The sequence below is a fragment of the Pavona decussata genome, unplaced genomic scaffold (genome assembly GCF_977016875.1).
Source record: "Pavona decussata unplaced genomic scaffold, jaPavDecu1.1 SCAFFOLD_262, whole genome shotgun sequence".
Classification (NCBI taxonomy): domain Eukaryota; kingdom Metazoa; phylum Cnidaria; class Anthozoa; order Scleractinia; family Agariciidae; genus Pavona; species Pavona decussata.
The window spans coordinates 222,226-250,124 of record NW_028145665.1 but is presented as its reverse complement, the minus strand read 5'-3'; the positions used below and the strand labels follow the sequence as shown (position 1 = coordinate 250,124).

Sequence of the window (27,899 nt, the reverse complement as noted above, 5' to 3'; positions counted from 1 at the left end):
TCCATCTCTGACGCTGCACCTGTAGTTGGTGGATTTTAGGGGGTAACAGTTTTGAGTTTTTGTTTGTTTATTTCACCACAAGCGTTACAAAAAAGCAAAATTAGAGTAAAAATATATTACAGAGAAAGTGGTGAGGAAGCCTTTCAATTTTTGTGGATTTGTTTAAAATAACGCGCGTATAAAAGGTATCGATTTCCCGGAGGAGACCCTCGAATGTATACAATAACCTTAAAAAAATATTGCCATTTTATTCATCGAATTAGCAAAAATTATTGGAGCCAACTTTGACTCTCCTGCTGGCAGAAGTATTTCGCTTTCTGATCGAATGGACGTCATATTTTCGGTGATGAGCCGGACACGAAGAAAGTGTCAGGAATTCCCCCCTCCCCCCCCCCCCCCCCCACTCCACCAGTCCAGTTACATCTCATGTTTACACCCAAAAGAACAAGGTTTGCACTTTTCGTGAAAAAAGTGCAGTCGGATAGTAGCAACGGTTGAAACTCATTGTCAAGGCCTTTTTCTTGGAAATTGGTAGGGCTGCCCCTTCCAATTTGTAAGGAAAAAGCCCGCGCGTGAGTGTGAACTCGATCGCGCGGGATATCGTCCACGCGCCGAGTCAACTTTGACAACGAAAATGCACAGACTTAAGATTATCGGACAATAAACTTCAGATAGAAAAAAACTTTCGGACGATTTCTTGGCACATTTAGAACGTTTTTTCCCCTTGAATCTCAGGCGTGACAATCTTGGACGATACAATGTCAGGATGCATTATTTTCTATTCAGAGTTAACTTTGAACGCAGCAAGCTACTCGTCCAACCTTGAGCAAAACAAAGTGAGAAGTACAAAAATCCCAACGCCAAATGTCTAATGGAATGTAGCTGAGCCTACACTATCGATCGTTTTCATACCTTGCTTGCTGTAAATGCCTGATTCTCCACCAGTCTGACGGGAGCTTTTTCCACATTAAGCGAACGGGGACGTTACGGGCTATTCTGTATATCAATTCAAAACTCTTTGGAAGGATTAACTCAAATTTAGCCCTGGCCAAACTATCGAACAAATTTGGATCCCACATCCAACAATGAGAAAGTGGCAAAACACTATCCAACATTACTAGACGAAACAGTGAAGGAAACAGTATAATCACTCGAGGTTTAGACTATCACAGCCATAACACCCGCTCCAAAAAAGGGAAAAAATAGATCTATTAGATAAAAAACGAACTGGGCACTACTCAGATCCTTTAATAGTGCATTAACAGACTGGAATGTTTACCTTTTGATGCTTTCAAAATTTCATTACTAAAAAAGTTTAAATCTCAAAACGTTTCCTATAATCCTTAGTGTGACATTTCTTAGTTCATCCATTTTTAGTATTTTTAATATTTTAATATTTTGTCTTTTTTTTTAATGCAGTGCCCTATTGAAAACCACATTTTGTGACATAGGACATCTGTATAAAAGAACTTTCTTAATATCATTATTTCTTATTATTAAGCTACCGGTACAAGTTGGCGCTAAATTTGAAAAAAAAAATGGCGCTAACACTGAAACGAAAAGCGCCTGTAGCGTTTATGGTACTAGAGCTGTTCGAGGACGCATTGCCAAATTATTGTGTCAACCGAGGAAAATCCAGGGAATGGTTGAAAGAACGAGCAGAAAAGGGTATGTTCCATACCGTTGTACAGTTGCAAGATACTCCTGCGTTTAAGATTATGGGAATGAGCCCGGATCAGTTCGCAGAAATTTTAAACGCTGTTGAATCGGACATCTGCAAACAGAGCACGAAAATTCGATTCGTGATTGGCTATCACGGCAAAAGTCACTCGCTTCAAGATACAACTTTGTCAAAAGAGCGGCAAAACACTGCAACATTTTCTCTTCGAGCAGAATTGTTGGGCGTAATGTTTGATCAAAAGCAAACTGTTTCTAACAGTTGATGGAGCAAAAAATGTTGGACGAACATCATCCAACATGGGTAGTCGAACAGTGTTGGATTGAGCAAAGTTGGAACGTTTTATCCAACTTTGTTCGATAGTTTGGCCAGGGCTAAACGGAGAACTCGCTTGCGGGGAAGGGCCGTCACCCCCTCGAGGGACCAAGGTCTAACCGCAGCCGGTCAGTAGAATCAATAGTGACAGTTTAACTTTTAGTTCCAACAATAGTTTATTCTCGAGATACGACTGACATAAGTTCGTCTAGCAGTTACAGTTGTAATCCAAGAAGTGTTACATAATGGGTTGATTGCTTATGCGTTCGATTACCTCGATTCCAGGCTCTCTCCTTTGCCAATTTGGTGATGATGTCAGTTAGGCTCGATTTCCGCCGCTTCCTCGGGTCCGACTTTCCTCCCCGAGAAGAGACAGCTGGAAGCGTGAGCTCTTCGGGGTTGAGCGTCGGCTCATTTTCCAAACAGGGGCTGGTAATCGAGCCTACGATGTCATCCGCCCCTGAAAAATCTGCGGGGGATGCCAGATACGCATCCCAAGATCCATTCATTCATCACGGCAATTAACATTGTCCCATACAATCTCCACTCGAATCGGTATTAGGAGTGCGTTTTTTCGACGTCGAACGCAATGATTTGTACACGCGTCAGTTACTAACGGAATACAATACGTGTGCCATCATTAGGATGCTAAAAGTAATAACAGTGGAAGCGGTAGTACTTTGAATAACGCACAGAAAATCAAAAACTTAGATTTCACACCACAATTACATCTCCAAACCACTTGTTAATCAGGAGAACCTGGTCTATTCAAACTGCCGTAAATTAAAAGTTCTTGTGCTTCGTAAAAATAGCAAACAAGTAATGAGTTCGCTTAAGTGTGTAATTACAGTTCATAACTGAATTGAAAAGTTTGGTTATTCATACACAGAATGAAACTGATTCACAAAAGGCCAATAGGTAAACGACTTAACTAGTTACTCATATATCCTATTGAGTACTTTAGCCGGAAAAGCAATTACAGAACGGAACTCATTTCAAGAGTTTAATCAGTTAAAACGGAAAACCTTCGAGCAACACGTCTAAAACTCTATGTTGGCTGAACTTATTCAGATCTAGGACGATAATTGAAATATTTCCTTGCATAGCTATACTGTAGGCTTTTTTTTGTTATTATTTTCCCTTTGGCAACTGACGAGCATGATAACTTATTCTAACGCCTAATGTGACAACACAGCAACATACAAATATATTGTTTTCAAGATCATTTGAGCAACTAAGGCGAGTTATTGAAAAGCTAAAACGAAACTATGGTTACCACTGCTCACAAATCGTAAATGATAGAACCAATAAATACACTTATAACTCTAACCCCAATAAATATACTTGGATACATATGAAAAGAGTCCTTTTAAAAATTTGAATATGACATATGACAACTTAATCTCGTACCCCGATCTCAGTAGTCGGTTCGGAAATGTCGCCTGACCGTGGGAGATCTGGGAACGAGATTAATGACAACTATTGCCAAAATTCCCCTAATACATTACCTGAATATGAGGATTTGCGTGGGGGTGCTGGATTCTCAGCTATCAGCTAAAATTTTGGCCATTTCTCAGCTATCAGTTTATTTTGTCGGATCTCAGTAACTTTTACTTCTCACGTATTTTTACGGTTTTCTATGATATCAATGGTGTTTCTCTCATTAGGCGAAGAGTGTCGAGTTTCACCCGAAGACTTCCGAAGAACTTTGAATGATTTCAATCTCTCGTGTCATCTTCTGATGACTTCTAGGAACAGCTTCAGTGAGGAGCTCCGAACCATCTTCGTTAGCAACTTATCTTCCAGGCATTAACTGCTCAGTTATAAGCAAGTTATTCGGGTAAAATTCACACTACACTCAGGCAAAGTTACGTTTAGACTTCTCAGCTAACAGTCTTCTTGACATTTCTCACTTATCAGTTTAAAACAACCACCATTTCTCAGCTGACATTTAAAATTTTGGCCAATCCTCAGCCATCATGTCAACCCCATACAGACCCTCAAATATGCTTCATCGAAAGCATCAAAAGGTTGGAGGAATCGATAAATTTTCTCGGGGGAGGCTCAACCTCTTCCTAGCTTCCCTTTTCACGGACTGACTTTTACTGGAATGGTACCCCTTTCAAATAAATGAAGCAAAAAGTTGAACTCCTTTTACATATATACTGACCCTACAGGTAATGAGCTTCTGGCCCAAGATAGAATGAGAATACTCCTTATCAGTGACTGACAGCAAGCGTTATTTTTCCGTTGTAATTTCTGCTAAGTTTTCGCTACCCTTATCAGGTCTTATCAATATTTGGATTTAATTGCTACCCTTTAATTTCGATCAACGTTTTTTTTGGCGACCCTTTAAAATACTACGAGAGTAAACTTTCACCCCTTTCGGTCGGAGCTTCCACGTATAGCTCACAATATGCAGTACCCTCCCCTCCCCTTTCCCTGGGAAAATGGTCAGACTAGTACTGCTGTTTTGTTGGGCGGAAAACGTTTTCGACAATGTTTTGCTTGAAAGTTTATTCGTCGTGCAACAATTTTTGCGATTTAAGTGTTGTGCGTGGATAGTTAACAGATGAACGCGTCTCACCAGCGCAGCTGAATACACAAGTAAAGTGGTTATTACAGGTTGGTGTCCAATTGATGTCTTGAACTGTCATAAATAACTGATGTTTGTGATTCGAAGAAATTTTTCCTGATTGGCTAGCCATTCGCCTTTATTGTCAAGTATCTCTTCATGAATATTTAAGAACGGGGACACCTTTTTTCTCTTAGTTTCATTTGTTGAATGAACTATATCACTGATGCTGTTAAAGAAAACGGTTAAGACCTTCTCGGTTCTTAATTTAATTTGTATTTTCGTCCTCTCCACACGAGCTTATATTTTCGTGCACTTTCCCTGAGAATGACAACCACTGACACTTTCTTGTAGTTTAATCAACTGTTAAATAGAACGTGTGCTAATGAGATGTCCAAACCTTTTGACATACTGTCTACACCTGCCGTTTTAAAATGATAATCGCCGTATTGAATTACGGAGAGCATAAGAAAATATCACCACAAGTGCTTTATTTCATCCGCCCAGGCATGGTATTCTCCTTAAACGGGAATCCAATTCAACAAAAACAAACTCGAAACAACTGAAATGATTAATAACAATTCGCTTAAAGATATATAAGGAAAGTCGATTGTGCCGTCGATCCTTGCTTATTTACTATACCCATCGAGTCAGATGTGGACTCAACGCAAAGGTTAACTAATTGCTTTTCAGACCTTGTGCATGCTCAGATAATTGTATGACTAGTTGGCGGAAGATGTGGTTTTCAATTCTCGGTTGGTTTTTTACCATCATCGCCATCCTAGGAAACTCTTTCGTGGTGTACTTGGTCATCACAAGGCGTCGGTTACACGTTACAGCAAACTGGTTTGTCCTGTCTCTAGCGCTGGCCGATCTGTTGGTAGGATTGACCTATTTTCCGTTGCTCTTTATTTCAAGCTTCTTCCAAGAGTTAGCCATCGATCACACAGGAGTATGGTTTAAAGTCAGCCATACTTTTTTATACTCCTCATCTGCAAACTTGTGTGCCTTAACAGCGGATAGACTAATGGCAATTACGATGCCTCTAAAATACAGCCTTCTCATGACAAGGCGCCGATTTATTTTTATGATCGCCATTTCTTGGATATTACCGTTGATTCTTTTCACCCTGCCTTCAATATTCACTTACTCCAGTGCGAACGACTCCTTTACATTTGTCTTCGAAAATTTTAGGGTTTTAATCTTTCAGCTTATTCCCAGCGTTTTATTTGTTTATGTCATTGGACGTCTGTGCTTGATAGCTACAGATATTTCACGAAAAGAAGCGTTCATTTTGAATCAGATCAGATATAATTTGGCGACTCATGAAACAAACCCAGATACAAACAGACACACGGAAAAGAAATCAGCCTCGGTAAAAATGATAATTTTTATTATTTCGCTTTTCGTTCTGTGCCATGTTGGAGGAAACTACAGATGTTTTTGCTTCGTCTTTAAAATCTGTGTTGTACCTGAGACTTTGATGAAAGTGATTCACGTCCTTTTCGTCATAAACTCGGCAGCTAATCCATTGGTTTATGCTATTTTAAAAAAGGATATGAAAAGAGAACTAAAGCTGATGGGTTTTGACAAGTGCTTGGTCCCCGCTGTTACTGGCACTTCTTCTTGATGGATTGACCGAAAGATTAACTGATGCACATTTGTAAGACTTACGTGAGTGAAATTAGTATACAATTTTACCCACAAAAAAAACTTGGTCATGTTTTCAACTTCCGCGAAGACATTTTTGGAATTTAATGCGAGTGTTGGGCTATAGAATCAGGAAAAACGCTAATGTGTATATAACTGTAGTTAGGAAGTCATTAAGCTTTAGAGACACTCAGTACGTATGATACAGTCTTCAGGAGGCATGTCATTCTTTTTCAAAATGTCCAGACACGTCCGAATAGAGTTTTCCGATTAAGCGAGAACTGAAAAAAGAAAACGGAAAAAATTACGCGTCGTTAATCGAATGTATATACTAACAGCATATATTGTTATGTCTTCCGTAATTATCAGGCAGTAACACAATTTCGTTGGAAGATATTAATACTTATCATGTATACGCCTGGAGTCGACATTGAATAGATTATATTTACGCACGTTCTACGTGCAGCTTTAATATTTACGACAATTTTCTTCAGTTGAAAACACTTAAATTATGTAAAGGTAAATAAGCCTCTATTTGTCGGCTTCTTCAGCACACAGCCTTCCAACTGAAAGAAAAGTTGAGTCATGTTCAGTATTGATGTGTTTATCCAAGGTGATAGTCAAACCGCACATGCAGAATGCAATAAAATAAAGTAATTTGGAGTATGATTTTGGTTGAAAAACACCTCTCTTTTAAATATGCCGGTTATCGACTTAACTCTCAATCTTTCCCATTACCTACCATGATATACCGGGGATTTATTGACCGATAAACAGTGATAACCACGGAATATGCCAGCAAAACTCTTCTTAAACAAAACAATTTCCTATCAGGGAGCACATTGATCCATCAAATATCACAAGGGAAACTACAGGAAAGGGAAAAGAGAACTGTGGAAAAAGTCATATCGAACATTATAGAGGAATATTAAAATTCGATTCAAAATTAACGTAAATGTTCCTTTGTCGATGTGTCTTGCCGCGTTTGAGGAACCAAACGGCAAATATTGGTGTTGGAAGAGAAAACGACTAAAGCTAAACACTTCAAATGAGCAAGATCCACCATTAGCTACCATTTCAAACCTCCAAAGCGACAGGTCACGTCGTAACTTAAAGTTAATTTTTGAACACGAGTTGTAATATTACTTCATATTTTCGATATGAAACGAACAATTTGCGCATTCTAATATATTTTCTTCAAAATTTTGGTGTGTTCCTTTGGAGAAACATTTAATTAGCAAGAAAGCAAGCAAATGACAGTTGGATCTATGGAGAGACTAAGTGGGTTCAATTCCATTTTTAATGGCCGGGCGGAAACATTATCAAAGAGCGAAAAAGCCTAATAGCCTAAGGTAATGTAAATTGATCACCATTTGCTAAATAGAATACGAATAGAATACTAAAAAAATACTAAAAATCTATTCACATGTTTTTGAGCTTTATCTACGGGTATTTCGGTTTTCTCCTCTTCTCAAAAACTAGTATTTCCAAATCCCAATTCGATCTGGAGAGTGTCCCAAAACTGTAAAGCGCATTTGATCACCTCGTCATGGAATATGCGCTATGCAAATTGACAAATGTATTACTTTAAATTAGAATTTTAGAAATTACTACTTGTTTAATTGAACTGTTTCAAATTTTAAGCAGGTAAAATTTATGGTTTCCTTCGTTTTTAAAATCTGTGTCGCAATAGAGGCTTTGTGGTGATTCACATCATAAAATCAATTAAGGTAACGATGTACGCACTTTCCAAGTGATTGCTTCAACCTTTCCATTAAAAAAGTCCCGCTGAAAACAAATTTTTTCACGTTTTTGTATTTTAGACTAACACCACTATATTAAAAGGCATATCCGTTCATTGCAAGGTATATCCCTTCTCTAGCAAAACCGGCCACACAAAAAAAGTTAGACGTATCGATATTACATGCGCGTTTAGTCACATAATAGTTTTGTTTTCTGACTAGAAAGTGATTAACGCCTCACTTTCTTTCTCTCTTTCTTTCTTTAAAGACATCAACTTACGTCAAACTGTTTTTACGAGGGTTAAAGTGCGGATGTTCTTTTCCAATGACAGTGTCAAAATAGACTTCAGGCAATGCAAATTAATAACTGTTCGGCGTTTGTACAATATAATTAAGGTTCAAAACAAGTATAAATATTCCGCGATGTTGGCCGTGTCAGTGGTAGAATTAAGGTTGCTGTTTAGCGGCAAATACTGATGCCTACGGAGGTAATAGCTTTACAAAAAAAAATCGAGCTGATTCTAAATATTAATTTAAATTCAAAGCAGGTACTGTGTTGAAACAGACGCCTTGAGGCAGATCTTAAAATCGATAGGTGATATCCCAAGTGATTAGGATCCCACTTTTTCTGTTTAAACGCATCAACTTAAAGGGGAAGTATCGCACAAACTTGCTGTCATTTCAAAACCCAAAAATGTTTGACTGTCAGCAGAAACAACGAAATAATTGTCAAGTTTATTAACAATTACCACCCCAGAGCAATAAAACTGTCGATTAGTGTCTCTGGCCAGAGACAGGGTTGGCCGGTCTGGATTGAAACTTGAAAAATATTAGAATAATGTTTTTCAAGTTCTCACAAGTTGTTTCTTTTGAGAATTGAGTTGATTTCGTTCCTCTCGTCATTCTAGAATTATTTGCCAGGTGATTGAAGGTCTTATTTCATCATTTTTAACAAAAGATATCAAAAACCTCATGATACTTCCCCTTTAATTAAAATTATTTTTACAACGGCTAAATAATTTTTTTTTTTGCAATATGTCAGGGATCAAAATAGACCTGAGGCAATAACCCTTGATCATACTAACCAATCAGCGCTGTATGGAATACAAAGAAGGCCCAAAATGAATATAAATATTCCACGAGCTTTGCCATATTTGTAGAAGGTCCCTGTTTAGCGGCTGATGAGGATGTCTACGAAGTCACGTGAAAGCTTTAAAAAAACAGTAAAGATATTCTTTGACGGTGCTTACTTTTTCTACTGCGCATTCATTCTGCGCATCTCGTGATGGTACGAGAAAGTCGGGTTTCTTAAGTGCAGTGCCTGTTAAAACAGAGATATTTTTATACGGTTTATAACTACGCGGGAAAAGCAGATCTTGGCAAGAGTTATTGGAATCCGAGAACGAATTTCATACATTGTTTTGTATTTTGGCACCTTTTAGAATTAGTGTTGCTTGATTATCTCTAAAAATTGCGTGGTAACCTCCAATTTTCTTTTTGGATACCAATAGCCCTTGCTAAGATCTGCTTTTCTCGCATAGTCATTGTCCACGCAAAAATACTTCTATATTAGTAGGCACCGTCCTTAAGTCCATTTTTCAGAAGCTTAGTCCATTTTTTACTTGGGGTGAATTTAAAATCACTTGAAAATTCTGAGCAGGAATAATGTTTACGAACATTAAACAAACAACATTTTACTGAGTTTTGTCTACTTGAGTTTTTGGCTCGTGAAATCCCCCCCCCCCCCCCAACCCGTATCTTATTTTTTAGACGAAAACCGAGGCTTGTCGAGCCACGGTGCCGAGAGAAGAAGAAGAAGCAAGTTGGTTGCTCGACAGCAGGTTCCACACATACCGGAAGGTCAGGATCACCACTGTATTAAAAGCCAAACTTAGTGATAACAATTCTAGAACTTTTAAACGCACTGATGCAAGCGGACCGACAACGTTTGACTGGTATACTCTAAGGACAATATTTAAGGCTTCAAGTAGGATAGGAATCGCATCTAATCAACACGTGTAATGAAATAACAAAATAAAATAAAATAAGACTAATTTGCGGGCATTCTTCGTAAAGGGAAAAAGTAAAACCGAAGAGCCAGGCCAGGGAAACCCCGCACGCAAGGAGAGAAACGACAACAACAACTAAACCCATCCCACTTGAGACGTCGAGTCGAGAACTCCAACTTGGGACATAGAGGAGAGGCGAGAGAATTCACTAACCACTACGCAGAGTTAACCTGTCTCTTGAAATGGGTTCAACTACATGTTTTTTTTGTCTTTTCGTTTACACAGGAAAATGGAAGTTTAAGGACGGTGCCCTAGTAATAATACCGAAGTATTTTGTGTGGTTTATGACTATGCGGGTAAAGCAGATCTTAGCAAGGGCTATTGGAATCCAAAAAGAAAATTGGGGGTAACCATGCATTTTTCAGCGATAACTAAGCAATAATACCTCTAAAAAGCGTCAAAATATAAAGCAATGTATGGGATTTTTTCCTAAATTGAAGATTAATTATCTCTGAAAAATGCATGGTTACCCCCAATTTTCTTATGAGATACCAAACGTATGTGCTTAGTTCTGCTTTCTCCGTATAGTTTTAAACCGCGCAAAAATATTCCTGTATTAGTAGGCACCACCCATAGGAAACCCGAGTATCTCGAGATGCGCAGAACGTATGCGCAGTAACAATAGTAGGCACCGTCCTTAAATTCAGTTCAAGCGTGGTGACGTTCATAAAATTAATATTAGTAAATGTCACCAGGGGAAAAAGTCATCTAACGAAAACATTTATTTGCTTACTGTCAAGGAGCTTCAAGGCTCCAAGTAGATTAACTTTGGCCAATGCTGTGTGAACTTCAACGAATTTTTAAACAGTAAGTCTGCACCTTAGCAGAATGACCTTATTGAAGGTAGTTTTACGACAACCAATTTATAAGAACCGTAGATGATGAAATTCAACAATTTGGTCGAGAAATAAATATGCTCGTTTAATATGCCTTGAGCACAAGGAAGTGCTTACTCTTACCGCGTTGTTGTTTGTCTCGCCAGTACAGTTTCTTCCCCAAGAAGGTCTTTAAATATCATGCTCTGTAGACCATTGTTGTTGTTTAGACTTTTGTTGGGTGGCAAGCATAGCTCAGTCTTTTAAGTACTAAATAATCAAATGGGCTTGAATGAGCAGATAGTTATAGCCTATAGCGCTCCTGTCTAGCCGGTGAATAGTCTCCCAAGTTGGGTATAGACCGCACTCTGCTCGCCCCTATGGCTCACTTGGGAGCCTGTTCACAGGCTACTCCTATCTGGTTAGTTTTAATACTAAAACAAAAAGACTACGTGGCTATTACGTCGTTAACCTGAAACGAAAAGACCAAAAAAGGAACAAAAAAAATAAAATAAAAAAAAAAAAAACCAATAACAACAACTTTTAATTAAAAGGGATTTGCTGAAGCAAAGACATGCAAAAATTACAAAGAGATTTAAGGCTACGGTCAGAAGTAATGCTTGTTCCATCGTCAAATATTATTCTCTCGACTAGAGAATTAAGAATCATCAAGTCTTCACTATCTGTTGTTAGCTAGTAATACCAACCTGCATAGCATGCAAAGATAGGTAAGTTATTTAACAGGGCTTCTGATAGGGTGCAAAAAAAAATTGGAAATTATGCGGCACTTTTAAGTCTCATTATGCTGCAAGAAAGGTCTATTATGCGGCAAATTATGCGATTTCATTTTAGTTAATTTAACCTTGTTTTATTAGGTCTAAGAGGGGAACAATCCATGTTTTGCTGTTCAATAAGCAATTAAAGCACGGAGAAATGAAGAAACAGCCTCATTTCAAATTATTGAAAATCAGATATTGCTAATTTGGTCAAGTCAGTGTTTGTTGCTTCCCACCCGCATTTTTTTCTGTGTTCCGCTTGTGTGACTTAGTTTCAAGGTGCTTGTCAACCACAAACTTTCGAAGATGATCAACCACTATGTTGCACGAAGATCAAAACATCTAGGAAGACTGCTCGCAGAGTAAACAACAGACCATCGTCAACATGAAACGTTCCTTCGGAGTACTTTCTTTCCCTGTCTTTCGCCGAAATATTTACAGGAAAGTGTAATCTTTTTATCCTGTGAAGAAGCGCTCCGTGTTTTAACAACAAACTTATCCATGATGAGGATGTTTGTTTCAATTAAAACAAAATAGCTAACATATTGCAAGCGGCTATTGAGCAGTTTTCCATCTCAAAAATATATCAATGATTGTGATTGGTGTATTTACATAAAAGGATTGTTTATTCCGTGTTATAAAATAGCCAGGGTCAAGCAAGCACTGTGATTGGTCAAACTGAGTTCTGTATAACTCCACAAAGCACGAAGCATACGTATGGTGCGTGCATTATAATTGTACATATGCACGGAGCACACGTCAGACTTTTTGCCTGTGAAAAATCTGAGAAATTCAGAGACAGAATGCGCTGTCACTCCAGCGATTCGCAAAGAACAGTCTCTTGTACTGATGTTTCCAGACTTTTAATTAACTTGAACGTGTCTCTCAACACCTTAAAACTTAACCTTGACTTGTAGTTAACTTCTTGAACTTGCTTACGACGAGACGAAAAACTAAAACAGTTTGACTTTTTACTTGATTGCGCGCGCTGTCGCGTGCCCTGTCGTGATCGGCAAGAGCGCGCGCTATTAAATTACGCGTTATCTCGCGTAAGGAGAAACTTGATGTTGATTCATTAAAATTCGCACTTGTCTGAGGAGTTGCGATTGTTTATATTTTATAAAAGAAATAAAAAAACTTGTTCCTCGTGCATTGTTGAGTTATATAAGCACTTGGGAATTTTTAAGAACACTCGAGAAGTGCAGAGAGGCACTCGCCTGCGGCTCGTGCCTCTCTGCACTTCTCTCGTGTTCTTAAAAATTCCCGCGTGCTTATATAACTCAACAATGCACTCGGCGCGTTTTTTATTTCTTTACCAATGATCACTTGCTTAATATTGAAAACCAGCACCAGGTCCCCAGCATGTAAAATGAAGCATAGAACGCCTGTTTGTTCGCTTAATCAACAAACAAACGCTTCCAGGTGATTTTTGACGCCTTTTGAAAGAAAAAAAACTCCTTGAGATAACGTTTAAATTATCGGAAAACGTAACATTAAGCGAGATTTTGCTCTTTTTTTCTTAAATTGTGCGATTTTGTACAAATTCTGCGATTTTTCATGAATTATGCGATTTGTTGCGATTTTAAGTCAATTATGCGAAATCGCAACATCGCATAATATCAGAAGCCTAAGAGAAAGAATAGTGACTCACAATATTCCACCATCTGTTCAGACTCTTTTCTATCCGTATCTGGTTTGATATTTTTGAGATGCAAAAACCGTTACACTGTCTGCCATGCGTGGGGGTGGGGGTCAAAATTTGAGAAATATTTTCCGTTGCCCTCCCTTAGGAGGGCCTGATACTCAGGATAAACCTTCTCTGTCAAGTCTGTTGAATTTTCTGTTTCTTTCTCCTTTGTCCTGTGTATGCTCAGTATGAACCTATTTGGCAGTTTTTAAGTACCTAAAACAAGCACAACTCAGAATCTTTAAGCACACACCACAGGTTGGTAATTTATCATGTATATGATGTTGTTCTTGGACTTTATAGTGACAGTGATAGTCCTCCATCAACCAACAAAACCTGCAAAGAAATTTGTTCAAAGATCTGTGAACAGACATAAACCATGGCTAACTAAGGGATAGGAACAAAGTGATTGTTCAGATTCACAAACAATGTAGAAATTACAATGCAAAGGTTATGCTTGCTGCCAGAAAAAGTGAGATGGTAAAGCTCTTTAATTCTTCTGTTTCACAATTGACACTGTACTTATGTGATCACTGTTGTCATGAGGTATCAGAGAATGGTTCACGTTTTTGCAATGGAAGTCAAATATAAGAATGCCAAAAATTTGAACTGTGAATACAAAAGTTATTAATACATGAGAGATAATTATTTTTATCATTTTTAAAAGAAAAATTATTGCAGATATTAATACAACTTAAACAGCTTACTGGTAATTTGCACACCTAACTGCCATGGTCTTTTCATCCAATATTTAGTAAATATGTACGCGAAAATGATACCAATTGGGCAAAAGTTGGTATGTGAAAGGGTAAGGGGTTGATCCTCCAGGTGTACCCTAAGCAAGGGAGCCTATCTGACAGAAGATTGAGATGGAGATATAATTTTCAATCTCTGTTATACCTGCCAACCGTCATGTGCATTATATCTAAGTCTCATGCCTGTGAATTGAAAACATCAACCTTCTGCATATGTACCAATTTCTCACACCTGACTGTCTCACAAATCTGGACCACTTATTGGTTCCATAACCAAACAGCATGTCAATTTGATTCACTTTAACATTGATTCGCCCAAATAAGATTCTGCCAGTTATGTGAGCTGTAGTTCAAGTTTCCTTTATAAAGTCTTGGACTATCTTTTACAATCTTAAGAAATTTTTTTTGGCATCTTCATCAGTGTTCAGAAATCAAGAGAACATCTCCAGACAATTTGGTAATGTTCCGATCATTGGAAATCTGTGTAACATGAAGACAAAAATGTCACACATTTGACTTGAGAAAAGTTGGCAGGTATAGTCTTCAGTAATTTAAGTTCAAATTGGATACCTGTCCTGTCATGTATGTTGTCTCAGCTAAAAAGCACACTGCTTCTGCAACCTCATGAGTTTTTCCATTTCTGCCAAGTGGAATCAATGACTCAATTCCTGAATTCTGTTTTCTTAAATTTGAAGTCATATCTGTCTCAATGAATCCTGGTGCAACCATGTTCACTCGAATATTCCGTGATGCAACTTCTTTAGCCAGTGATTTAGTGAAACCTACAAGACCTGTAAATAGCATAGAAAGATGTGAAGTTTCTTACAATAATATCATTACCACCCAGGTTAGCACACAAAAATACACAAGGCTGAAACATGCTTTTCAAATTCATTCACCAATGGCCTCACATAACATCAAGGCAGATGGGTACCTGTGATATCCTGGGATCTCCATTGTGGTCAGTTGGCCCCCACTGGATGGACTACTTTATTGCTCACACATTCCCATAACTTAACCATAAGCCCTCCATACCCAGGAACTCATTGCACTGACTGGATAATTTGACTAGATAATCAGAGTGGGAAACTGATATGCAAAAAGCATGCTATTTTGTGCTATGAGCGCCAGTACTCAGAGGCTGACTGCTATACTTATGACCACTGGCCACCAAAACAAGTTCAATTTCATTTCATTTCACCTTTGTAGACAAAATTATGTTTTATTTTGTAATAACTGAAATATTCTCTTTGTTGTCCACTTCTATTAGTCAAAAAAAAAAAAAAAAAAAACATAAAGCGTGAACATTTCTTGAGCTTACATGTACGCCATTATCAGTCTCTGATCTGTGCCAAAACAGCGGTAATTTGGAGCAATTTTGATTACAAGGCAGGAAAAGTCACTTATAATACTCTTCCATAAAACTCTTCAATTTTAAAACAACCCCAGTGGATGTACTTTAGCTTCACCATCACCCTGTCACCCCACCCAGAACATCATTTCTGGCATATTTAATTGACAGAAAGATGTTGATACAGCAACCTCCTCAGAATTGAAATGACTTTCAAATCCCCTTGATAATGATTTGTGCATACCTGACTTTGATGCTGCATACACACACTGGCCTGTATTTCCCTTCATTCCCACCACACTTCCAATGTTAATGATCACCCCATTTCTTTCTCTCAACATATGTTTCAAAACAGCTTGTGAAGTATACATCGCCCCCACAAGGTTCGTATTTATTATGCTTTTTATTTGTTCAGCATCAGTTCTCAGGAGCAAGCTGTCGTAATTTACTCCAGCCACATTCACAAGAACACTGACTTGTCCCAGCTTGTTTTGAACATCCTGTAAGCAGTTCTGTACTGATATGTAACAGCTTACATCGCAATTCAAGCTCAAATGTTTCTCACACGAAGTAACACTTCGTAAATGGTTCACACATTCAGCTGCACGATCCTTGTCCCTGGATAAAACAGCTATATTTCCGCCTCGAATAGCGAGTGCTTCACTTAAAGCTCTGCCGATTCCTCGAGAGCCTCCAAACACTGCACATACTTTTCCACGCACTCTGAAAACCATGAATCTATCAAGTTGAAACACTATGACTGGCTTCCCAAGTGAATTGAGGAACGAAATCCGCCAGGCGTTTCTTTTTCCAGCCCAGTCTTCCTTGCTTATCCAGCACAGGATAACCAAGCTACCTATCTCAACCCGAATGGACGCGTTATCCGACGTATAGAACAATTTGTACCCCAAAATTATACATTTGGCAAATTTTTGCAAGGCTCACACTTTATTACATGTACAATTTTGTTCTTCCATGATTCATAGGGCCATATGGAGATTTTCCCGTCACCGGAGACAGGTGAAGGTCGTCACCGAATAGCGGCTGGTTATCCCAACTGGCCATGGAGCTGTAACTTCTTGTTCTAGAAGGTTGCAGTGACCAAGAACAAGATGACTGGTACCTCCAAAACAAACAAGAGAAATAAAAAAAATGTAAAGAACCTTGCAAGGAACTATTGACACGAAAATCAAACGTTTGGTGGCTTGAACCGTAGCCTGCGTTCGCAGAGCGCGGAAGGTTCGTGAAAGCAGGAGCAAAAACGTTGCATCTTTTTGCTTCTTTCCGGAAGCTTTCAGTTTTGCTTCTCGCGCTCGCTCGGAAAGGAAACGAGTGCTACGTTGGCTACTTGAACCTCAAATCGTTTTCTCTTTCATTCTGGAAAGCTACCAGGTCACGAAATCCCTCCGATCTTTCAACGACTCGAAAAAGTCGTGGGGTACTCCTCGGAATTTTTGGTGGGGGACTACAAACCCTGACCCTATTTCAGACCAAAATGTGGACTTTTCCGGTACCGTTTTTCATACCTGGTCTCTAGAATCCATACCCGTTTCTGTAAAATCCATGCCCATTTTGACTGTCAAACTCTATACCCATTTCAGACCAAAACTGTTCAAAAACCATACCCTTTAGCGCCGCACATACCTAAATCAAGCCTCTTGCCTAAATAGCTTTCATAGGTGAGTATCCGGAGAAAAAAGTATTTCCAAAAACTATCTGGAGTTTCTAAAGCGGAATGAGGAAGTTGAACTGGAATTATATCCTTAAGGCTGTCATACCCTCCTTCAACAATTTGTATTTATTTAAATTTATTTATCAGCTTTACCATACAGTGAATGTTTAAGACCTTAAATGTGGATATCGATGCAAACCTCTATTTTTTTTTAAACGAAATCAGTCAAATTGTTAAAATTATAGAATTGAAACGAACAGGTCATCACAGGAGGGCGAATCTCTGATCATTGCTATTGGTATACAGCAAAACAATAATAGTGTTTTTCGCGCATTTCTGATTGGCTATTTGAGATACCGCGCACTCATTCAGTTCATAGCATGTCCTGGACTGGTAGTTGGCACATTGGAGTACGCATCGAGTTGTTCGGGTTCGAGGCCAAGACGGTTAAATTTCACAGGAGTACAAATGAGACCGGCCAAACTGCCAGGAAAACCTGACTAAATGCTGAGGGTTAATTGGTGGATACCTGTGATAGGCTAGCATCAAATACGAGGCTAGCAATACGCGCGTGTAATAACAAGTGAAGTTTGGGTAGCCAATCAGAGTGCACGAAATTCACCAACCACTGGTTTGGTACGTATACAGAGTACATTATATCGCCTAAAAAAAAACAAACTAACAAACAAAATTCAGCCTTCGTGGGAAAATGAAACCCTCCTAGCTTGAGCAATTCACAAAAAAGGGTGATAAATAATTTCGCTTATGTCTACCTTGTATTTGATTGGCCACGCGGTTTGATGCGGCCAGAATCACCCTTTCATTCACTCTTAAGGTTTACCAACGCGTTGAATTATTTTCCACAAAATGCACAATGAATAACACCTACTATCAAGCTAAGATACATTTGAGCAAACTACATTTTTCTAGTAATATTATTCTAATCTCTACAACTTTGTGGTCTAAGCATACTTTTACGTGATCAAGCATTGCGGAAACTTGTGCCTTCCTGGCAAAAGACTGCTAAGAAATGTTACTTGAAAGACAGTCAGCGGGGTTCGTATTGAACTTCAAGAATATGCTGCTAATAATTAATAACTATAGTGATTTTATCATTTTTTCATAATCACGAGTTACTATGATGTAATACGTTTGATATGATCGTTTAGTTTCGGAAATTTACGTAAAAATTTTAAGAACGTACGAAAGACAAAACATAGGCTGAGATCTAGGAAAGGACGTCTGTACACATTAAAATCAGACATTATCACATTATCAATAAAGATTACTGATTTCGACGTGTCAATCAACTATGTTTTGACATAGTCCGAGCTATCGGGGTAAATTTGAGCCAAGGAAAAGTAAAATTAGTTCGAGTTAGCTGACAATAAATGGGGTCAAATCCAGGAGAAATCGGATTTTGTTCGAGTTAGCGGTGAGTCCAAGTAAATTGAATTCGAGATAGCGGGATTTTACTGTGCAAATAAAAACAGCTGAACACCTTGTTTTTAACATATTGGTGCACTCACCAAAGAAAACTCGACGCAACTACTACAACATATTGCCCTCTACCACAGGGGTGAACCAACAGGCTCTTTTCCGTATAATAAAAGTATTCTTAACAATGACACGAAGAGGACAGAAACGCACACTTCTGTTGTTTGTGTCCTCTGGGCGTCACTGTCAAGCTGAATTTCAATTCTTCAAAGGGGGCCTGTTGTCAGTTAGCGTGATACCGTGATGCATTTCTAAAAAAAACCCTTACAGTAAATAACAATACACTAGATGTTGTGTGCACTAAAAGCACTTGAACTACCTACAACCCGACTTCTTACAAACCCGAACTGGACACCCTTTCCCCTGCTTCAAATCATGACAATTATTATATTAATGCCTTTTCCTTTGTTTAATTAGTTTTGTTCTCCTGACAACATACATGTCAGTTATCAAGATTCTACTGTAATAAGTTAATACAAAGTGTAATCAGTATTTTAAAAACCAGTATTACATCAGTATTTTAATAACAATTTAGTTTTCTCTGAACCTTTTACTACGTAACAGAACTTAAATGTGTATAAAAAAAATCAACTTTAAGGCAGTTTTTTTTTCTCAAATTACAGATGTCCCTAAACTAATCATCCCCTCTGTGAGGTTAAGCTTTGAAAAATTTATTAATAATTGCCTTAATTAAAACATTATAAAAAACCTTGTAACCTTGTCACCAAAACGAGCCTGCGCATCAGTAAACAATGACATCTTATCAGTCGTGACATGTACCAATAAAGGCCTCCGATTAGAGCTGAGCCATGGTGTTTTTTAGCTCATTTTTTGTTGTTCTGGCTCAGATTTGCCGGTCTTTTTCAAATGAAAGCCACTTGAAAAAAGCCAGTGAATCTGAACTAAAATAACACACACTGAGCTAAAATGCATCATAGGTCGGCATTGTGCCCTAAGCTCTTCAATTATTGTTGTTCAGGTATAATTAATTTTGTTCTAAAATTTGCCTTGAATGATCAGCACCTTTTAATAGCTCCAGCCTGCTTTAGGAGCATATATGAAAATGATAATTTTCTGGCTACTAGAAGAAGAAATACAGCTGTAGTTTAAGTCTAATAATTATTAAGACCTGGTTTTTCAGGGCAATCCAGTGTCACTAAATATAACTGTATATAAATTATACACGGTGCACTAACGTGTTTAGGTGGTAGCAATCTCTTTTTAATAATATATGCATTTTACTTCCCAGCTGCAGACAGCATAATTATCAGCTTGTAAATGCAGATCACTCAGTCATCTGTTGGTGGCACATAATCATCTGCTGGTCCACCATAATGGAAGTCGTAATTTTGTCCTCTCTTGTATGTTCCCCCACCTCCTCCTCCCCCGGACTCTATGAGTGGACGTTTGAACACACCTATCTCCCTACGACAGTTTGGACACTCGTGTGCTACGTCTTTTGCACATTCAGTGAAAAATGGAATGCAACAACAACTGGAATAAAATTAAAAAATGTAATATCAAGATAAACATACTGGCTCCTGATACTTGTTCACACATTTTCACTTGTGTCAGCCAGTCACAGGCACATTGAAAGGCCTGATACCACACAATACTGCACATGGCACTGAATACTTTCTGAGAACAAAGAGGTATCTATCAGGTTGATTCAACACTGGACAACCCTTAGGCCTTCTGTTCCTAGCCATTCAATCTCTATACATCAGAAAAAAGTGGGTAGAGATTTTTACACTGTATCTATAATTTGTGAATTTTTAAAATATCCTCTATAAACAACTTGGACGTGATGCATCCCATAAAAGTGTTATTTGCTGGTAAATCATCACCTGTCAACCTCACAGGAAAAAAATCAATTGCCTGTTTGTAAGAGGTCAGTCAAGCAGCTACAGATTCAGTCAGTCAGTCAGTCAGTCAGTCAGTCAGTCTGACAGTCAGTCAGTCAATCAGTCAGTTATTCAGTCAGTCAGTCAATCAATTGTCAGTCAGTTGACCAGTCAGTCAGTCAGTCAGTCAGTCAGTCAGTCAGTCAGTCAGTCAGTCACTTCTCAGTCAGATAGTACATGTAAGTCAATCTGAGTCAGTCAATCAACTAGTCAATACCTACATAACAGTCGATAATTGTGTATAAATGGCTCAGGTTTGGTTTATAAATGGTTCATGTGCTTCTCATAAATATTTATTTCCCCCCACAGGGCCAAAACCTGAGGAGGCTTCATTACAGATCCCACGTAAATTAAAGTATAGTTTAGATCTTACAGTGGGAATATACAGTTTGTATATGTAGAAGAAGTCTCGATTTGTCCAAACTGTGATCATAGGGTGGTATTCCTTTCCATTTCACAAGTTCAGGAGGCCAAAATTTCAGGGAGGTATATAGGTAAGAGAAGAAATTGTCCATAGACTTTTCAAGAGTTTTGCAAACACAAATCACTGACTGAAAAACTCGGTAGACAAGAAAGATATATAGGAAGATTGGAAGAGTATTTGAGATTTGTGAGAAACAAAATTTCAAGCAAACGCATGGTCTCTGTTTGAAACAATAGAGGTGACAAAATATTGTGACGTTGATCACACAGTTTAGTCTTAACTTCAATACATAAAAGTTTAAAGTTGGTTGCTTCCAGTTTTGAATATCATTAGAGGAATAAAGATCAAGTGATATTTTGGCTTCAAGTGAAGTTCATGATCGGTTTATTTGTAGAAAGAATAGTACACAAGACCAAAGGAGTTGTAAAGTGCAAAGGTGCAAAATTCTTGTGTCAGTGATGAAAAACAGGATTTCATAACTTACAGTTCATAGCTCATTACTAATCCAAGCCCTGTTCTTTTCATTACAAATGGTACTATTGAAACCTTGGTCATTAACTCAAAGTTGTTTGAGCATTCTGGCAAATTTCATTCTAGTGGTAAGCAGAAGTAAGCTTAGACAAAATGGACTTGTTGGCAAAGGCTGGTTTCCATATGATCGCGGATCGCAGATCGCAATAAGGTCTGTGATCATCTGCAATCGTCTGTGAAGGCGATTGCAAAAGATACAACCATGTTCTATCTCCTTCGATGGTCTGCAATCATCGGCGATCGCCTACGATCAATTGCAACTGTGCGATCATAATTATGGAAACCAAAGTTTTGCGATCCGCTATTGAAATGCATCCCATAAAATTTCTCTTCCATAATTCAACGCTCGTGTGTTTGATTGTAGGAATGGTCTCCGTGGCAACACTCATTCCGTTGTCATTATGGCTGAGATTGAACATGTTAACATTAGTAATGAGGAATTTATGGAGGAAGTTGCACGTTATGAATGTGTTTACCATGGTAACAGCAAAGATTTTAAAGACAAGAACAAAATTAAGGCCAACTGTTTCAACAAAATCGGGCAGAAGTTTAATTTATAAGCCGGGAAAGCGGAGGCCAAATTTCGCAACATAAGAACTGCGTATGGTCATTATCGAATCCAAAACCGATGTTTTTGATGGTTTTGGAGCTGACGACGACGTCACTTCACGGCAAACAGAGGAAGTAAATTTGCTTGCAGCAAAATTTCCTCTTCCACGTTTGACATGTTGTTTGTTCTTCAGCCTACATGTGTGTGTATATTTGACATTACTGCTGACTGAAATGTGTGGCTTTGGTCAGCTCTGCTATTGTTGCGATCATATGAAAACAGTCTTTTTTGTGATCGTCTGTTATTGTTTGCGATCTGATCTGCGATCAACTATCGTCTACGATCATATGGAAACCAGCCTTAAGAGGCATTAGATCTTTAATTTAAGCTTGGAAGACAACAGGAAGGAAGGGATTGAACAGAACAGGAAGAGATTGAAAACCACGGTTCACAGTTAGAAATCTGAATAGCCAATAGAAATCCAGTATTTTCAATCTGTCAAGTAAGTATAAAAGCACAAAAACTTATGCCAAACAGAATGCCTTGTATATTCTTCCTTAAAAATTTTTGCTTTTGTAATCAAAATTCTCCAAATCAATTACATAATTGAAGGTCCGAGGGCATAACCGCCTTATGTCGAATTTTAGCGCGGCTTTCGATTTCGCACGGATTTGTCCGAATTTTGGCTCTCCCTGGCTTGGAAAACATTTCGCAGTTTTACAATCGTGGACAAAACTCCTTGAGAAAACCAAACACGAACAGAACAAAAACCACTTGCTTACTTCTCCCTCCCACCCCCTCCCCCTATGCAATGAGAACCGAACACAGACAGCCAAAAAACCACTCACTTACTGTTTCTCCCTTCATAATTCTACAACTATTACTTCTCCCTTCCCCCCTCCCCCTTATGCAATGTTGATGTGGAAAGTGATGCTTGCCAGGAAACTGTTCGTGACCCAAAAGACAACATTGAGTCAGGGGGAGGGGGAGGGGGAGGGGTATTTGGTAGTTTGCTTGTCTACAAGTGAACGCGCTTGGAAAGCAAATTTTTTATAGGTTTTGTCCACGTCAGACTCGTTTTCCAAATTATCGGTAGGCTAAAAGTTTCCACTGTCCACGAGCCGTGTTTAGTCGCACCAGTTGTTGTTTCTATAAGTAACGTTTGAGATGATATCATGGTTTGCTTTTGCGGGTTGTAACAAGCCCAAAATAGATCAAGGCAGTCGGGAGAAACAACTTGCGTATCGTACTGGCTAGTTGGTTTCGCTTTTGTTTGGTGAAGTTTGTAAACGCACCGACATCTATGGATCTCTTGAAAGGTTATGAAATTGAGGAATGCAGTTCACAGGAACTGGCGGAAATGTTGTCCAAAGAATCCTTCCTTGGTAGTGATGACTGTGCCGTGATGAATTTTTCAATTCGATTATCAAATCCCGCGGGAGCATCAGAGACAAATCCCGCCATGTGCAAGGTGTTTTGCAAGCCTTAGTTGTGGTTTGCCAGGCTTGAAATTCGGTATGTAACGATTAACTTGACAATTTCAAGGCAATGATTCAATAAAAGTACGATTAACATAGATTTTCAACGGTTAACACCGACTGCCCGTAAAAAAGAATAGATAGTCTTTACCTTTTAATAGAACTGCCGTTAATCGTTGTTAATCGTTGTTAATCGTTGAAATGGCTACATGTCTTCCTGTTAATCGTGTAGAATGCTAGTATTTTGAGTTATGAAGAGTGATATGTCGACAAACGGGACAAAGCTGGATTTTACGCCAGGAAATGGACACATTTTCTCTTGGAGGATGTAACTGTTTACATTTCGGACATTCCTGTCACGTACGTAGTAGTTTGTAACAGAATCAAATAAAAGCGTGACAGCATTCCTTTCGTTCCTCCCGCGAACAACACCGCTTTCGTGTGCCGTGTTTCAAAGACAACGAGTGTATATTGAATACAAGTATTTAATCCTCAGTGCATTGTCCTTTTGGTCATCCAGTGTCTATAATGTTACCGATATATCTTTACAAGATGGTAAAATTTCTCAATAGCATTAATACGAAACACAAAGCGGCGTGAAAAAATACTGGACAATGGTTTTCAATCCCATTGCAGTTGACATGCAAAAGTTTGCACAAATCCGAGCTACATCGAAAAACGGGCTGAAATTCGACATAAGGCGGTTATGCTCCCAGCCCTTCAATTCATATTATTCCCTTGTAATAAAAAGTTACAGATGCAAACTATATTTTGTTTTAAAAGAACAGTGTAACTATATTGACGACTATATCATTGCATTGATGCCATTCCAAGACTTCAGCTGCAAATCTTTTCAAATCTTCTCATCCCATAACAGTACCCTCTAGATCCACACAATGTTACAACTGACTTGAAAAAGTCTATGGCATTATGTTTTGGCTGTTACTTTTTGTAAGAAGTTGTTAGACTCACTTCTTTCTAAAATATCTTTTTTAACTATTGTACTATGCCGGATATGTACATAGCGTTGTAATCAATAACATAGTACATGTATTTAGTACACTTTGGTAACACTTTTTCACAAATCTTTTTACCAATTTAAAATAAAGCCGTTTATCAATTACCTATATGACATCTTGCATTCAGTTATAATATCCAACCCACACTATGCCAATTTTCTTACCCATGAAACCTGTTTGTCTGTTTTCTTACCCATAAGAAACCTGTTTGGCTTCCCATACAAAACAGGGGCAGCTATTGGCAACTATTACTACTTACTTTTAATTATTAACTAAAGACTGTTCTCTTGACACAAAAATGTTTTCGTTAAGCTTAAATATCTGATGCTCTTACCCAAACATACTGAGCATACAGCAGTAGAGAAAGGTAGTTTGGCCAACACGATGATCTAACTTGGTGACAATAGTTGCACCACAGTGAGGACATTGCATGGATACAGGAAGCTGTTTGAGAATGATTGGTTGTGGAAGAGCAACGGGCTGCTGTTGAATTATTGTCTGTGGCGCCCCATATCCAGGTGCCACATATCCTGGCTGAAACAAGAATAATATTATTAATCCTGTTAAATTAGTTAACTATGGGTGTATTTGAAACCTTTTCCACACCAACAGAAGGAAAAAATTCAGAATAATAATCTTATGACTCCAAAAAACATCTTAGTTTACGAGCTTATTTCTTCAGAGTCATTGTTATTCTATATGGGTGAATTCATACTGTAGCATATACTTTAGTTGTCAAATTCACCCACATTAAACAACTGTTGTTTTGATCATAAAAATATAAACACAATCAATGCACCATCTTGTTTACGTTTGATTATTTTGTTTTTAACAAAAAACCAGCACCCAGAATTCATCTATTCTAGAGAAATGACTGATTTTAAATTTGTATTAAAATGTTAGGGAGGGGAAAATAATTTCCATGTATTAATAATTATTTATTACTGAAGTGTTACAGGGAATTTTTTAAGCAAAGAAACCAATTAAGAAGATCTGATCTCCACCCTTAATATTACAACAATCTACATTTGATGAACCTAGTTTTTCAAAGGAGCTTGCTTCCATAAGTCTCCTGTAGCTCAGTGGTAGAGCATCCAAACTAGTAATCCAAAGGTCACAGGTTTGTCTCCTGTTGGGATAACTCGTATTTTCTACTTTCAAGTATGCCTGTGTCACTGACTTCAAAAATTCATCTACCATTTATTCACCAGGCTTAAAGATGACATTACATTTCTTTCACGTATATACTGCTTGACATTCAAATTCTAGCTATATGAAGGATGTTTATTAGCCTCCCACGCAGTGTTTTTAGGGGACTTGTATTAACTCCTTCCCAAAAATGCCTGCTTAACCGAGCACCACATTCCTTTCCACCGCTAAGCCAATCACATTGAACCTTCTAAAATCTGGAAGGTTGACGTTGACCTTATTACGCCTCTCATGGGAATGGTGAAAAACATCACGGCGGAGACAGAACTCAAGCGAGCTTTGAGCACTTTGTGCTATAAGTTCAGAATTTCCCCTTTGAATGCCTATCAACTGACTGCAATGAAAGAATTCGTGAGCAGAAATAGCAATATTTTCATCAATTTGCCGACTGGGAACGGAAAGTTGCTTCTTTATCAAGCTTAGCCTTCATTCTTGTTGGTGTGGAGGAAACCAAAATATTACCCAATATGTTGGTAAACTCTAAACATTTTGTTGCTGAAACTCTCTTTGTTGTTGCAATTAATTTTGTTCGGGGATATTAATGGACTGTTTAATACTGCAGATCTCCTCCTTGATCCCTTCTACATTCTTCTTTGCTTTCTCGTATTTAGTAAGTCTCTTGTAGCACTTCATGCAAACAATCAAATCTGCTCCAGAGCTTTGAACCCGTAAGAGGTGATATCTTAACTGACTGTTAACTCAATCAGGCAAGGAAGATCAACTGTACTTTCCCAAAGATTTTGAATCAGTTCCAGCAGGTAACGGTGTAAAAAAGTCACACAAGAGGCATTTGTATTCTCATTCAATAACTTTTTTTGTGTTTCAGCCATGACTAGCCATTGCAGATGTGAACAAAAATGTATATTCCAACTTCACAGTGCCCGCATCCCTCAAGATCGTACAAAGCTCAATGGAAACGGATCGGGCCTTCGTAACCAGCAATTTGATTTTACATTGTTAGACAATGTCTCAATGGTGATTGGCTAGAGTGCTAATAGGGAGTACAAGAGTGGGAGTGGTGCTCGGTTAAGCAGGTGTTTGTGGGGAGGAGGTAATACGAGTCCCCTAAAAACGACTGCGTGGGAGGCTAGATGTTTGTCCTATGAACCTAGTTTAATGGCCTTAGTTCCCACAAGTCTTCTGTCTAAGCTCAGTGGTAGAACATCGGAACTCTATAGCTAGTAGTTGGAAGGTGATAGGTTCAACTTCTGTTGGGTGAACTCAGATTTTCTTTTTTTGCATTTGCCTTTGTCACTGACTGAAAAAATACATTTATCAAGAAATTACTCCTTTTAGAGTACAAAAGTGCAGTTCTTTTTATCAGAGTCTCATACGCAGTTACTTTTTAGTATTAAAGCAGAGGAGGGTAATTATGACATGGCGGAGGGAGGAGGGGGGGAGTACTCCTCACAATGTTTGGTGAGGGAATGCAGCTCGGTTCTACAAACCCTGACCCTATTTCAGACCAAAATAAAACAAAATGATTAAAATCTATACCCTTGGCTCACAAAACAAATTCCAAAACAAAGTTGGAGTTGAATGTGTTAAAACATTTCTGCATATAAAGCCCACTATTCATGTTATGCATTCAAAAGACTTGAAACTGTTAATGCACATTCAAACGAACAACGCAAATGCACATGCTGTATATAATTTAAGTATGGCGCTTTACGAAAATCGGGCCATTTTCCAAAGCGATCAGTTGAAAAAATGAAGGCAATTTTTGGCTTCAAATATATTGGTAGTATTGTTTAAAAATTGCCTTGATTGCCCTAGCTAGATAGTTATCATCCGTTGGCACGAAGTTATCATCCATGGGCACAGGGCCACAGCAACGTCTATTTCTAATTATTCAAAAATTTAAGGCTTGGCGCAACAAATGTCCTTGGTAGTTTTTAAGTTGTCAAAGATAACCTAAAATGTCGATCACTTATTGCGTGTATTGTTAGAACTCAAATTCGTGAGTCACCTGATAATAGGGTTGTTGTGGAGGATACTGTCCCCCTGGCGGCGGCGCTGGCTGGTAATATCCAGGCTGTTGTGGTGGATAGTTTGGCGGATATTGTCCTTGATTCGCAGTATAGTTCTGCCCTGGTGCTGCCATTACAGCATGAAGTCAAGCGACTGTTCACTTCGATTTTTTCGCCTTCGTTCAAGTGAAGCAAATATTCCGTGTTTGTGTGCAGCTGTGCAAACACACTT

General features: G+C 38.4%; 3 protein-coding genes across 4 annotated transcripts; 1 reads left to right on the top strand and 2 right to left on the bottom strand.

Annotated features, from left to right (window-relative positions):
* Window positions 1–4,889: 4,889 nt before the first annotated feature.
* Window positions 4,890–7,619, top strand: LOC146455972 (octopamine receptor beta-1R-like). The gene has a single exon (XM_085093581.1). It carries the CDS (start codon window positions 5,287–5,289, stop codon window positions 6,196–6,198), a length of 912 nt encoding a protein of 303 aa, XP_084949707.1. The 5' UTR covers window positions 4,890–5,286; the 3' UTR covers window positions 6,199–7,619.
* Window positions 7,620–12,945: 5,326 nt separating this feature from the next.
* Window positions 12,946–16,273, bottom strand: LOC146455971 (carbonyl reductase family member 4-like). The gene is made up of 3 exons (XM_085093614.1): window positions 15,658–16,273; window positions 14,633–14,853; window positions 12,946–13,643 (listed from the first exon to the last, which is right to left on the bottom strand). Exons 1-3 carry the CDS (start codon window positions 16,145–16,147, stop codon window positions 13,605–13,607), a joined length of 750 nt encoding a protein of 249 aa, XP_084949740.1. The 5' UTR covers window positions 16,148–16,273; the 3' UTR covers window positions 12,946–13,604.
* A 923-nt stretch (window positions 16,274–17,196) lies between these two features.
* LOC146455970 (uncharacterized) lies at window positions 17,197–27,899 on the bottom strand. 2 transcript variants are annotated; one of them, XR_014858885.1, is made up of 4 exons: window positions 27,667–27,899; window positions 24,823–25,022; window positions 18,709–20,076; window positions 17,197–18,636 (listed from the first exon to the last, which is right to left on the bottom strand). XR_014858885.1 is itself a non-coding variant. In XM_085093574.1 (3 exons), exons 1-3 carry the CDS (start codon window positions 27,799–27,801, stop codon window positions 19,872–19,874), a joined length of 540 nt encoding a protein of 179 aa, XP_084949700.1. In that variant the 5' UTR covers window positions 27,802–27,899; the 3' UTR covers window positions 17,197–19,871. The 2 variants fall into 2 exon arrangements, 1 of the variants encoding a protein (XP_084949700.1); XM_085093574.1 differs by having other exon boundaries at window positions 17,197–20,076.

Excerpts from the sequence above, each read along its gene's own strand:
- LOC146455972 (XM_085093581.1), top strand. The coding sequence starts at position 5,287 with ATGACTAGTTGGCGGAAGATGTGGTTTTCAATTCTCGGTTGGTTTTTT.
- LOC146455971 (XM_085093614.1), bottom strand. The coding sequence starts at position 16,147 with ATGGTTTTCAGAGTGCGTGGAAAAGTATGTGCAGTGTTTGGAGGCTCT. Across the intron at positions 14,854-15,657 it reads GTATGCAGCATCAAAGTCAG|GTCTTGTAGGTTTCACTAAA; the intron begins GTATGCACAAAT and ends TGCTATTTACAG. Across the intron at positions 13,644-14,632 it reads CAACATACATGACAGGACAG|GTTTTGTTGGTTGATGGAGG; the intron begins GTATCCAATTTG and ends ATTTCTTTGCAG.
- LOC146455970 (XM_085093574.1), bottom strand. The coding sequence starts at position 27,801 with ATGGCAGCACCAGGGCAGAACTATACTGCGAATCAAGGACAATATCCG. Across the intron at positions 25,023-27,666 it reads CACAACAACCCTATTATCAG|CCAGGATATGTGGCACCTGG; the intron begins GTGACTCACGAA and ends TTCTTGTTTCAG. Across the intron at positions 20,077-24,822 it reads TGTATGCTCAGTATGTTTGG|TTGTTGTTGCATTCCATTTT; the intron begins GTAAGAGCATCA and ends ATTTTATTCCAG.